This window comes from Sinohyriopsis cumingii, chromosome 9, assembly GCF_028554795.1.
Source record: "Sinohyriopsis cumingii isolate HCF-2022 chromosome 9, ASM2855479v2, whole genome shotgun sequence".
Lineage (NCBI taxonomy): Eukaryota > Metazoa > Mollusca > Bivalvia > Unionida > Unionidae > Sinohyriopsis > Sinohyriopsis cumingii.
In genome coordinates this window covers 4,515,461-4,529,503 of record NC_142969.1, presented here as the reverse complement: position 1 = coordinate 4,529,503, position 14,043 = coordinate 4,515,461, and the positions used below count along the sequence as shown (strand labels likewise).

Genomic DNA, 14,043 nt, shown 5'->3' with positions numbered 1-14,043 from the left:
GTCACCAATGATTCTATGCCTCACGTATTAGCCGTCAGCAGTAATACTGTCACACCTACTAGCTGTCACCAGTATTTCTATGCCTCGCGTATTAGCCGTCAGCAGTAATACTGTCACACCTACTAGCTGTCACCAGTATTTCTATGCCTCACGTATTAGCCGTCAGCAGTAATATTGTCACACCTACTAGCTGTCACCAGTATTTCTATGCCTCGCGTATTAGCCGTCAGCAGTAATACTGTCACACCTACTAGCTGTCACCAGTATTTCTATGCCTCGCGTATTAGCCGTCAGCAGTAATACTGTCACACCTACTAGCTGTCACCAGTATTTCTATGCCTCGCGTATTAGCCGTCAGCAGTAATATTGTCACACCTACTAGCTGTCACCAGTATTTCTATGCCTCACGTATTAGCCGTCAGCAGTAATATTGTCACACCTACTAGCTGTCACCAGTATTTCTATGCCTCGCGTATTAGCCGTCAGCAGTAATACTGTCACACCTACTAGCTGTCACCAGTATTTCTATGCCTCACGTATTAGCCGTCAGCAGTAATATTGTCACACCTACTAGCTGTCACCAGTATTTATATGCCTCGCGTATTAGCCGTCAGCAGTAATATTGTCACACCTACTAGCTGTCACCAGTATTTCTATGCCTCGCGTACTGTCACCAATAATTGTATGTATCGTATAATAGCTGTAACCACAAGTTGTATGTCTCATGTACTAGCTGTCATCGATAGTTTTATGTCTCATGTAATAGCTGTCACAAATTAATGTTTTTATCGTATACTAGCTGTCACCAATAATTATGAGCCTCTGTAGTAGCTGTCACCTGTAACTGTACTAGCTGTCACGAATACTTCTATGCCTCTGTACTATCTGTCACGAATACTTCTATACCTCTGTACTAGCTGTCACGAATACTTCTATACCTCTGTACCAGCTGTCACGAATACTTCTATGCCTCTGTACTAGCTGTGACAAATACTTATATGCCTCTGTACTAGCTGTTACGAATACGTCTACGCATCTGTGCCAGCTGTCACGAATACTTCTATGCCTCTGTACTAGCTGTGACAAATACTTCTATGCCTCTGTATTAGCTGTCACGAATACTTCTATGCCTCTGTTCTAGCTGTCACAAATACTTCTATGCCTCTGTACTAGCTGTCACGAATACTTCTATTCGTTTGTGCTAGCTGTCACGAATAATTCTATGCCTATGTACCAGCTGTCACGAATACTTCTATGCCTCTGTACTAGCTGTCACGAATACTTATATGCCTCTGTACTAGCTGTCACGAATACTTATATGACTATGTAATAGCTGTCACCTGCAACTGTACAGTCACCAATAATTATATGTCTCATGTAATAGATGTCACTAAGAATTATATGTCTCATGTAATAGCTGTTACTAATAATTATATGTCTCATTAATAGCTGTCACTAATAATTATATGTCTCATGTAATAGCTGTCACTAATAGTTATATGTCTCGTGCAATAGATGTCATCAGTTATTCTATGCCTCTGTTCTGTCTAAGTATGTATGTGACTTTTAGGAAAAGAATTAAGATTTGTTTCTGATGATGTCAAAATTCCTTTTTCTCCAAGTCACGAATTGACACTTAGATGGATATTAAACTACTAATATTTCTGTTTGATTTTTTTTATATATTTATCACATATACACGGGGTGAATTGTAGAATTTATGATACTGTTCACTTTTATTTAACTCTTCTTCCTTTTAAAAAATAATTGAAACATATTTTAGCACAGTGAATGCTTTGTACATTGATTTTTGGGAATAATTCAAATATATAAAATAAAATATCCTATAGTCAAATATCATTTCAAAATGAAAGCGTGGCATAATGATCATGATAAACGCGGTATGATAGACCATATAATCGTGGTATGACGGACATGATAATCGTTGTATGATGGACATGATAGTTGTGGTATGATGGATACGACAATCGTGGTATGATGGACATGATAACCGTGAAATGATGATCATGATAATCGTGGTATGGTATGATGGACATGCTAATTGTGGTATGATGGACATGATAGACGTGGTATGATGGACATGATAATCGTCGTATGATGGACATGATAGTTGTGGTATGATGGATACGACAATCGTGGTATGATGGACATGATAACCGTGAAATGATGATCATGATAATCGTGGTATGGTATGATGGACATGCTAATTGTGGTATGATGGACATGATAGACGTGGTATGATGGACATGATAATCGTCGTATGATGGACATGATAGTTGTGGTATGATGGATACGACAATCGTGGTATGATGGACATGATAACCGTGAAATGATGATCATGATAATCGTGGTATGGTATGATGGACATGCTAATTGTGGTATGATGGACATGATAGACGTGGTATGATGGACATGATAATCGTCGTATGATGGACATGATAGTTGTGGTATGATGGATACGACAATCGTGGTATGATGGACATGATAACCGTGAAATGATGATCATGATAATCGTGGTATGGTATGATGGACATGCTAATTGTGGTATGATGGACATGATAGACGTGGTATGATGGACATGATAATCGTCGTATGATGGACACAATAGTCCTGGGATGGACATGATAATCGTGGTATGATGGACATGATCATCGTGGCATGATGGACATGATGATCGTGGTATGGTATGATGGACATGCTAATTATAGTATGATGGGCATGATAGACGTGGTATGATGGACATGATAATCGTCGTATGATGGACACAATAGTCCTGGGATGGACATGATAATCGTGGTATGATGGACATGATCTTCGTGGTATGATGGACATGATAATCGTGGTATGATGGACATGATGATCGTGGTATGGTATGATGGACATGCTAATTGTAGTATGATGGACATGATAGACGTGGTATGATGGACATGATAATCGTCGTGTGATGGACACAATAGTCCTGGGATGGACATGATAATCGTGGTATGATGGACATGATCTTCGTGGTATGATGGACATGATAATCGTGGTATGATGGACATGATGATCGTGGTATGGTATGATGGACATGCTAATTGTAGTATGATGGACATGATAGACGTGGTATGATGGACATGATAATCTTCGTATGATGGACACGATAGTCCTGGGATGGACATGATCTTCGTGGTATGATGGACATGATCATCGTGGCATAATGGACATGATGATCGTGGTATGGTATGATGGACATGCTAATTGTGGTATGATGGACATGATAGACGTGTTATGATGGACATGATAATCGTCGTATGATGGACACGATAGTCCTGGAATGGACATGATAATCGTGGTATGATGGACATGATAATCGTGGTATGATGGACATGATGATCGTGGTATGGTATGATGGACATGCTAATTGTGGTATGACGAACATGATAGACGTGGTATGATGGACATGATAGTCGTGGTATGATCGACATTTACTCAGACTTCAGTATACGATCACGCCACGCTTCAATTATAGTATCGATTTTAATACGAGACCATCTGCAAATAAACTTTTGTTAAACACAAATATTAATCCATATTACAGGGGCAGTTGATCCCAATCATTCAGCATTCTGGTACCCTCAAGGAAAAGGATATTCCGACTACTCTCACCTGAATTATACGCCCACATTCCTGGAAGATCTTGACACGGCGAAGGTTGCAAGTGCGAGAGACGTCTGCGGTGAGGAAGAATATGAATGCATTTTCGATTTAGTATTGACCGAGGATGAAGAAGTTGCAAACGAGACAAGAAGACTCGGGTATGTCGCTCGTCAAGTGGATGCATTATTAGGTAGGTATTTGGCTTGTGTACAATAATCGTCATATTAATCCATTATTTGTCAAGGAAGTGGCAGTTTATCTGCAGAAGTTTTCATAAAAATATATTCATAGCCGTTGTGTCCGATGTAACAGTAGTAATTTAAAACCGTGATTGTAGTAGTAATTGTAACAATAAAAGCAATATCAGTGGTAGAGTCTGAAAGGAAACTGAAATCATTTGATATAAATTAAGCCAGTTTTACTGATCTTAATTATAATGCTGATATGGCAATTTTTAACTACGTTTTTGTTTTAGTTTAATTTTTGTTTTGGTTGAAATCTCTTTGCAGTAAAAATATGACAATTAAGAAATCGAACCAACAGAAATGCACACAAAACAAATCATTAGTAATTTAAGTAAGTTTCGTTTCAGAAAACGAGGCACCAAGTATAAGTGGTCCTTCTACAATCAACATGACAATTAATAACACCATAACGTATCAACTTAGTGCGTTTGATGACGGTGAATATAGCTATCGAATCCTTGATGGTCAGATGTATGCGAATATCACCGACCAAAAGAATGGAACAGCAGTTGTTACTGTTTTACTCCAAGAAGACAGACCTATTAATGTCAAGTACGCTGTTGTCATAGAGACTTATGTTTCATCCCAATGAATTAGTATGCCTTCTAAAGTTATTTTCTCACCCATGCGACAGAGAAATATAGATGTTATGCCAACCTTACTTTTCTTATCTCAGTCTAGTCATCTCAGATCAGTCGTCTCAGTCAAGGTGTCCACGCGCTCAGAACTACTTTAAAAAAAAGAAACCTTTGTTGTCTTCTGCTGTGCTTGACGTTGTTGTTCTAAAATCAAACAACAACAACAACAACAACAACAACAACAAATATATAACAAAGACATAGTAACTTAAGGTATATCCATATTTGAGAACACACCATACTAAAACATTTGGAGAGAGACAAAGACACACACCCATACGATGTCAAACTTTTTGGTATTATGCTAGTTGGTTCCACACAGCATGGTCAGTTTTATTCTATATGCAGGCCTAGCTCAATACATTTTCAGGTCAGCGTCATTAAATGTAGCTAAAGCTACGTAACTAGTTTTAACTACTTCCTTTGAAACAAAGTATATACTGTTACCTACATTTAATGATGCTGACCTGAAAAATTACTGCTACAGACAGGATAAAATTCTCAATGCTGTGTGAAATGAACTATGACAGAAAACACTGATCCATGCACACAGACTATAGACCTATACAATTCATAGCCTCCCAACCCTCTTAACAACTACCGAAAACTTAGCAACAGCCAGAAAATGTGTTATGTCAAACATGCCTTATTTTAATTTTGTTAAGCATTTCCATTATGTCCCAGTTGAATAAAAAATATACCTATAATATTTAATGACAAATAATGTACTTACCAGCCAGAAGGAATCATTTATCCGTCAACACATTTATCCTTAAGCAAATTTCACGGTTTCAATTGCCATATTTCCAAGACAGAAGAATACAATTTTCAAACAATCCTTGAACTTGGAAGTTTCGCAAATGGTTATCCGCTAGGGTCCGTATTTGGAGGGTCTTTAATACACGTGAGTAATTTTACAAACAATATTAAGGACAACACAAATATGTCACAAACAGTTTCACCTCCTCCAAAGAAAAGAAGAGTTATATACGATAGTGACAAATATCACTAATTTCCCATGATTAAACCAAGCATGGACACTCATGCTGCATGTAACTTTTCGTTGTAAATATAGCCTATACTACTACAACAGAGGTGTGCGCCCAGTATCGTTTCATTATTTACAATATAATTTTTTAAATTCGAACTGATGACAATGAAACATTTTCTTATAATAAATATTAGCTGTTTATTGTTAATTTCATATAACATCCAGATATTAAATGTGATGATACCTAGATACTATTGAACATTTTATGTTTTTATTTTTTTTTGGCTCACGCATAAAGACTGTGTACTTCGGATGACATGGTCACGCCACAGTCCTCATAAACATATTTGTATTAATGCACCGCATGTAAACATTTGCGCGTGAACTATATTGCAAAAGTGAGACGTTCTGTTTTACTTTAAACGAAATTATTGGGTGAGAAAAATAATCTACGTTTGGTTTTGGACCGAGACATGGAAATCCAAGTCGCCGGGTTACATTATATGTCTCCCCCTCGGCAAGCCTCGTGGGGAGACAAATAATGTAACCCGTTGACTGCGATTTCCTTGTCTCGGTCCAAACCCCAACATAGATTCTATGTCAGGCAGGTTTATGATTCCTTCTACTGAATTAGGATGCCTCGTAAAGTTCAATCAAACTTTCAACAAAGAACAAAACATGTGATGTGCAAGGACAGATACATATAATTCGCACATATTTCTTTAGTTGCATTAGGAATAGATGAAACTTGCTTGTAGCTTTCTCTTGTCTCGAGACGGAAAGACCGTTTTTTTTTTTTAACGGTTCATTTCTCTCTGTGTCCTTCTCTCTGTTGACAATATCATTAACTAGATTCGTGTCACTTTTCTATTGCAGTATATATTACTGTTAAGACAACAACTCCTGATCATATTTACTACCTGCGATCAAGATATGGTCAATTAAACATTATAATGTCAATTTTTAGCTTGATAATATTTTTTTTATTGCTTTACAGTACATTTCAAACAATTAGAAATCGATTGAAATCAAACGGGGCGGACATATGAATATGATATTAACCATAGGTAGACCTTGTGTTCAATGAAGTAATGTAACATTTTAGAGCGACAGTTGTGGACGAATTCGGAGCACAAGCAACCCCTCATCAGATCGTCATAGTGGTGTGTGCGACTTGCAACCAAAGGGGAACTTGCGACTTTGCAGAATTCCGGGATGACAATCGTACCACAGACAGCTTTAAATACGCTACATGCAGATGTGACCCGTACTGGGACGGTATGTATACATACATTGACTTGACTTAAAATGTTACCTGGCGTATCAGCATACACAGACATACAAGGATGCAACGAATCAAGTACGATTGGCGTATACTATACATTGACCTGATGTTGGTTATGCTAAGTAGATGGTCAACGCAACATAGAACATCGAATTCCGGAACTTGGGTTTCTTTCTTTGCACATCGTCAATACAAATGTATTACAGCAAAGTTTTCGAACACAACATGCTTAAGAAGCTAATTCTAATAAAAAATAAGTGTATGACATAGGAATAAAAATCTCTCGGAGCTGTGCATTTTAAATTTGTTCAAATTATTTTTTTACTTTGTATCATATCTGTTAAGTAATCTCCCCTGCTATCTGGCATTTAATATCCTATTTTAGATATTATGTTTTAACCATTTGTAAGAGTTACAAAATAGTTCTAAACACTTGGTCCAATTACTTTGTTTCTTTTATGATTTTCTAAAGGAATCATTCTAATATAATTCTTGATTGTTATTTAAACCAAGTTCAATTCTTCGTAAACAAGATGTGTTAACGTGCGTTTTGCAATGTAAAGTTGCCCATGTTTATTGGACTATGTCCGTTGTCATCTTTAGAGGAGCGTTGTTTTGAACGTTGTTCAGCCCTGCAATTAGTGTGGTATGTAAATGGTGCGTGTAGTCATAAATCCCGTAATGCCTAAACAGAAGTGATCGGTTTTGAAAAACAGCGGAACTTTTGAAGTTTTATACATTTCTTTATACTAGAAACAATACTATATAAATTAAAAATTATGTATCAGTTCATTTGCCATTTTAGTTTATATATATATATATAATCAGTTATCTTTGTATGTATAATGTGATGACTTTACTTCAGATTATAAGAATCTAACGTAGAATCAAACCCAGAAGTCTGCAAAGGAAAAAACACATATGAGCTGAATAATAAGAAAGAACTACCAAATATGCCTTTTCATGTCTTTAAATTTTAATTAGAATTTTTGTAAAATATTGAGTCCCTGTAACATTTTCGTATCTGTCAAATCACTCTACCATGACGATACAGTATGGATGACCCTGATTCAAATATCAAACTTTCGTTGACGGTAAGAAGTTGCAGATGCTGCTATTCGTTTTCATGCAATAATGATATTAGCTGGCGACAAAGACACAGCTTGATCGAACACATTATAATGAAATTACACCTGTACGGTTTATCCTTATTAGGTTCTATGGTTTTAGAAGGCGGTTCCGTTTGGCAAAGTAAACGATATACCTTTCCAAGATGTCCGAACTTAAGGAATTGCGCTCATTGAAGGTCTCTTTGGTTTGAATTTGTCTGAAGAAGCCAAAACGCCCCCCTCCTTAAATAATGGAAATTGAAAGAACCCCCAAACATCCACACAAACCAGAAAACTTGAACATAAATAATTTACAGTTTCTTCAAGGTTATCTGACTAAATATGCCTGTTTTGTATGCATGATATATGTATGTATGTATGTATGTATGTATGTATGCTTCTCTGAATCTGTCTCTGTCTGTCTGTCTGTCTGTCTGTCTGATTGTATGTATGTATGTATGTATGTGTGTCTGTCTCTGTTTGTCTGTCCATCGGTCTGTCTGTCTGTCTCTCTGTGTGTATGTACGTCTGTCTGTCTGCATGTATGTATGTATGTATGTATGTGTGTGTGTCTCTCTGTCTCTGTCTCTCTCTGTGTCTGTCTGTCTGTCTCTGTCTCTCTCTCTCTCTCTCTCTCTCTCTCTCTCTCTATATATATATATATATATATATATATATATATATATATATATATATATATATATATATATATATATATATACCAGGTCCAGATTGTGAAATGGATAGAGATGGGTGTGCTACACAACCTTGTTCACCACTACGGAAATGTACAGATATTCCCGCAGATCTCCATAAAGCTTCTGGGGTTGGGTACAACTGTACTGACTGTCCAGTTGGTTTTACATCCATAAATGATGGCAGATGCGAAGGTTTGTTTAGGGTCCAGAATGAAACATTCTTTTAAATCTAACGCCTCTACACACACAACCATCGAACTCTAATATAATTAATTGTATTAATTACTGTAACTGCCTTTACGACGATGATAGGGCAAACATTTGCTCTTCTTATCCTTTTCCCGACATACATATAGCTATATTGATAGAGTTTCTTACTTTCAATGATGCCTGATGGCCAGTGATTACTATTTTCAGATCTATGCTTAAACTGGCATATAAAGACATACCTGGAAGGTTTGCAGACGAGTGATTTGAGATTTTTTTTCACTGAAGAAATCCAGTGCATTTGTTCCAAATGAATGTATAACATACATAGTGAATGGATAACATAAATAATGAATGGATAACATACAAAGTTCATTATTTAAATACACCTAGTCGGATTTAATTGAATATTTCCCTCCAGGAAGATTGTTCGTATGATTCTACTTGCAGTTTATGAGCTGAATGCAGAAACCAAATCTGGCATACCGTCATCAATATAAACACTGATGAACATGGGCCGTATACACAATATAATTTGACCGAACGCAAAATATACCTAGAGATATATTCAAATATTTTCAACTCACCCCACCATTCCACCTCACCCACCACACCGCAAGGTACACAATGTTTACTCAAGGTTATAATATGGTCCTGTAGTCAGTTCTTAATTAAAATTTAAACTTTAATGAAATAACAGTAAAAGATGCAGTAGGTGTTGTATCGGTGTGATCTTTAAACATATCGGTGTGATCTTTAAACATATCGGTGTGATCTTTAAACATATTGGTTAAAATTAACACATTCTTCATCTCTGTTTTATGTCAAAATTATTTTATGTGTTCATGATACAGGAACGTCAGCTTAGATACATTTAGCATAGGGCCATTATAGAGATGCAAGTTAATAAAAAGCTCTGACAGACTGAAATTTTAAACTTTTACATGTGGTCTACGTGCAACAGCGAACACATTGTTGCATTAAGTAATTTTCATATATACTGTTCTGTTCATCAAAATATGAGAATGATAGTTGCGTGTGGACATTTTTTAAAAAGTTGACAATTTAGTAATAGCTATTTCATAACCACGCGTGAAGCCATGACCACGTGCGTATAACGTCAAATTTTAATATTTTTAAGCATAAATTGCAATATTAAAGCTTTTCAAATGTTGATTATTTGCTTTTTCCTGATATTATTCGATCAACTACCTTTATGAAAATGTATAAAACTTTTTGGCCTAAATGATGCCTTATTGTAAGTACTCTATTCTTTCTATTTATTTACAAACATCACAATTTGCAACAGTATAGACTTCCTTTAATTGACTATTCATTATTAGCACCTAGTCTGCAAACTTTTTAAACAGTGTTTGTAGTTTAATATATTTAATGTGTCAACACGTCAAGATCTCACTTTATACGAATCTGATTGGTTCAATAAGCACATGAAATTCTTGAGCACTAGTCTCATTACTGATTGGCTGCGATCTTTAGTTCCGTCTTTCCAATCGGTAGCCAAATGGACATTACGAACAACTGTTACGCATGTAGGAATATGGCCAATGGCCAATTTACCCTACATAAAATTCTCCAATGCTAAAACTATTACATGAATACATTGCTTCTACCCGTGGAGTGGATCAGCAGCAGAGGGGGCGAACAGACCGAAACTATTTTCACAATAAACCCCTCCAGGAAACTATTCCTCGATAGAGGGCTTATTTCGACGAAATAAACCCTTCTATTCAGAATACAGGACAAAAAAAAATGTCCCCGATCCCTCGAAGAGTTTTCGCGGGGAAATTAAATCGTGGACAAATAAATAATGGCAAATATTGGAGAAGCATTCACAACTAGATTGGCACGACAACGACTAGCCGCGATTAAAAAATTTCTTCCGGTTCGTGATTCCGTCAAAGAAAAATTAAAAGCAAGACAAGAAGCGCGAGTTGAGTTTGCAACATCTGCGGAGGAATTATTTAAGCCTATTACAGCAGCTACTGGTGAAGTTAAAACTGCAATTGTAGGAAAAACTGATCCTGCTGACCCTACCAAATCAAAACGAGGGTTACTTCAAGCAATAGAAGAACTTAAACAGCAACAGGCAGATGCAGGTGCTGTAGTTGATCCAGGTGCCGCCGGAGTAGTGACAGTTGCTAAGGAAACATTTATTAATAAATTTACCGAAGATGGTATTACTGAAATAAAAAATATTCCACTTACTAGCGTGGATGAGCTTAGGGAGTTTTCTGCTTGGATTGTCTTAAATTATCCTAACCGGCAAGAATTTCTAAAACCAGGAGCTGCCTCGGGTATGACCCAGGCTGAGTGGCGGGATTATGTTTACAAAGTAAACCGAGACATTCCTCGAATAGCTAGCACTGATGATACCTATAATTTTATAAAAACTGGCGTAATTGGGGTTAATAAAAAACTAAGAGACCAACGAATGGAGGCAAAGGAAAAGGAAAAGCAGGCAAAAATTCAGGCACAGCAGGCGAAAATAAAGGAAAGGGAAATGAAAAAGGAGGAAAAAAAACCGAAGAAGAAAACACAAGCTCAGACCCGGCAAATGACACTGTCCGATCCAGTGCCTGAATTTTTATCGCGTGAACCCGTGGGCGCTAGTGCTCCCGATGATGATGATGATTTTACCACTCCTGTTTCGTCACCCATTCTGCAACCCGATACGTCAGAAAGGGAAATACTAGAAGGGCAACTAATCGAATTAAATGATAAATTAGAATATTTAAACAAGGAAATAGAAGATATAAAAAAACTGAAGGGTTCTGGTGCTAAAATTGCTTTATTAGACAAAACCAATAGTAGAAATTCTATAATTATTGAAATTGATAAAACAAAAGAAAAACTAAGGAAAATGGGAAAGGGTTACACCGGTTACGGTTATAATATCTGTCCTGATAGTGTCATCAACGATGTGTCCAGACTAGAAGTTCTCATCGGAGGAAAACGTGCCGGAAACAACTCTCGGGAAATTATAAATGAGGCCGCGAATATTTGTCAGAAACTATTTCAGCGTGGCATTATGGATATCGGCGTTTACCGGGGACTTATTGATGAACTCGCGGATGGTTACTACAGCGACTAGCAAATTTAGTTAGAGAAACAATAATTAAATAAAATGATCGTGCACAATTCTCAACCTAGACACGCTAGCGTGTTACCAGTCCGCGTAGTGAACTCGCGATTACCAGTCTACAGAGCAACCTACGGAGATGGTCTCGGTGATACAATTACTGGTTTGTTTTCAAGAATAGCCCCTAAGGCATTACCGATTGCAAAACAATTGTCGATGAAAGCTATTGATGTCATTAAGGATAAAGCCCTTGGATCTGTTGGTGATCTCGCCGGGAAAGCATTCGCGTCAATCAAGGATAGACTATCACGGTTAACTCGTAGATTAAAAAAACCACCACCGGTGAAACTGGCCAGTACTGAACTTATGCCCGCGGACGTCAGTAAAGTGATAAATCAGGCTGCCAGTCAAAAACTCGCAGAGTTAGTAGCCCAAACACCCGAACAAATAAATACAAGTCTGATATCAGGAAGCGGATTTCGTTTTAGACGACAATAATTTTATATAAAATGTTCAAACGTGTATCTGATCCCGCGTTCGACATGGACGCACCAACACTCAAGGATGAGTCAGTGCGTGATTATCAGTATTATTCTTACGAAGCAACAGTACCTAATCAGTCGGGGCGAATTGAATTGCGAGTTCAGGATACAAGTAGATATTTCTTGCCCGCTGAAGCATTTCTTGAAGTCACGGGTGAAATTGTAACAAATGTCCCCGCTAATACAGCATACGGAGCTGATGTTCGAGTTGGTTTTGTTAATAATGGCATCATGGCGCTGTTCAAAAGTGCTTCATACAGCATTGACGGGAGAGAGATTGAAACGATTCAGGATAATGTTGGCGTTGCTACAACAATCTTGGGATTAGCACGATACTCAGATGATTACACCAGATCAGCTGGTCCGACTATGATGTTTGCTAAGGACAATTCTGATCATCCGGATCATAGATCTAGCATTGTAAGACGACCAAGAAACTTTGCCGATAACGCTGATGCTGATGTGTGGCCGATAGTTCATCACAACCCTAATTACAATCTGGGGTTTGCTACGCGTAAATTAATGTTATCAGGCGATAACAGAAGATTCTCATGTGTAATTCCGCTGTCTCACATCTTTGGATTCTGCAGAAATGTCAGAAAAATTATTTTTGGATCTAATCATTCAGTTGTACTTGTTAGACACGGTACCAGCAATGACGCTATCTGGTGTGAAATCGGTGCTGCTGAAGGTAAAGTAGTATTATCCAAGCTTGCGTTGTGGATGCCAGTGATGTCTCCATCGATCACTGAAGAGCAACGGCTACTCTCTTTCATGGATACAGGCGGTAAATCACTGTTATCATGGTTAACAACAACAACAGATAGTTTTCAGAGTAACATTCTTGGAAATTTTACGTGGCATATAGCATCACAACAGGGAGTATCAGCACCGCGACATATTTTCGTTGCACTTCAGGGAATGGATCGATTAAACAATCGAGAAGAAAATTCAATGGTATTTGATAATTGTGACGTCACTGAGGTTTCGCTGCGAATAAACGGACATCAAGAACCATCTGAAGACATTCATATAAATTTTGAAGAAAATCAGGTCGCACGTGCGTATCACCGTCTGATGACGTTTATGGGGCGTGATCAAAATATTGATACCGGTCTACAGATATCACAGTTGGATTTCAAAACGTTATATCCGGTTTATTACTTTTCGCTGGAACATCTTGATCTAACCAAACAATCTGTCGTTGATATACACTTTAAGGCTAGGGTGGGTGTAGTTCCTGCTGGTGGTTACAGAGCGATTGCTGTCATACTCTCCGACAAAACAATGCTTTTGGAAGGTGTTGGCGGACGAATGAGAGTCATTGACGCTCCAGTCGAGAATATGTAACCTAATTAAATTCAGTCTTTGAAATATAATGTCATACAGTCACGTTAATGTCACCTTGACTTCCGGTCAGACAAAGAAATTGCAATCGAAGAACGCAAGCGTGTGCGGGACATCAATAACGTTAAAACGAGATCAACTTGTTGGTGGTTCAAACAAGCTGTCGTTGACTAATACTCAGCTTAAACATTTTAATAAGGCGTTAACAGCAAAAACCGGTGTCC

At 37.5% G+C, this 14,043-nt stretch overlaps 1 protein-coding gene across 1 annotated transcript in view; it reads left to right on the top strand.

Moving 5' to 3' along the window:
* Nucleotides 1–14,043, top strand: part of LOC149791193 (uncharacterized) — a gene marked incomplete at its 3' end in the record, with an annotated part of 207,331 nt that overhangs the window by 7,684 nt on the left and 185,604 nt on the right. Inside the window, exons 9-12 of the mRNA XM_089971317.1 lie at nucleotides 3,599–3,847; nucleotides 4,250–4,454; nucleotides 6,637–6,809; nucleotides 8,651–8,815. Coding sequence (XP_089827443.1) covers nucleotides 3,599–3,847; nucleotides 4,250–4,454; nucleotides 6,637–6,809; nucleotides 8,651–8,815 — 792 coding nt within the window. The remainder of the gene's footprint in view (nucleotides 1–3,598; nucleotides 3,848–4,249; nucleotides 4,455–6,636; nucleotides 6,810–8,650; nucleotides 8,816–14,043) is intronic.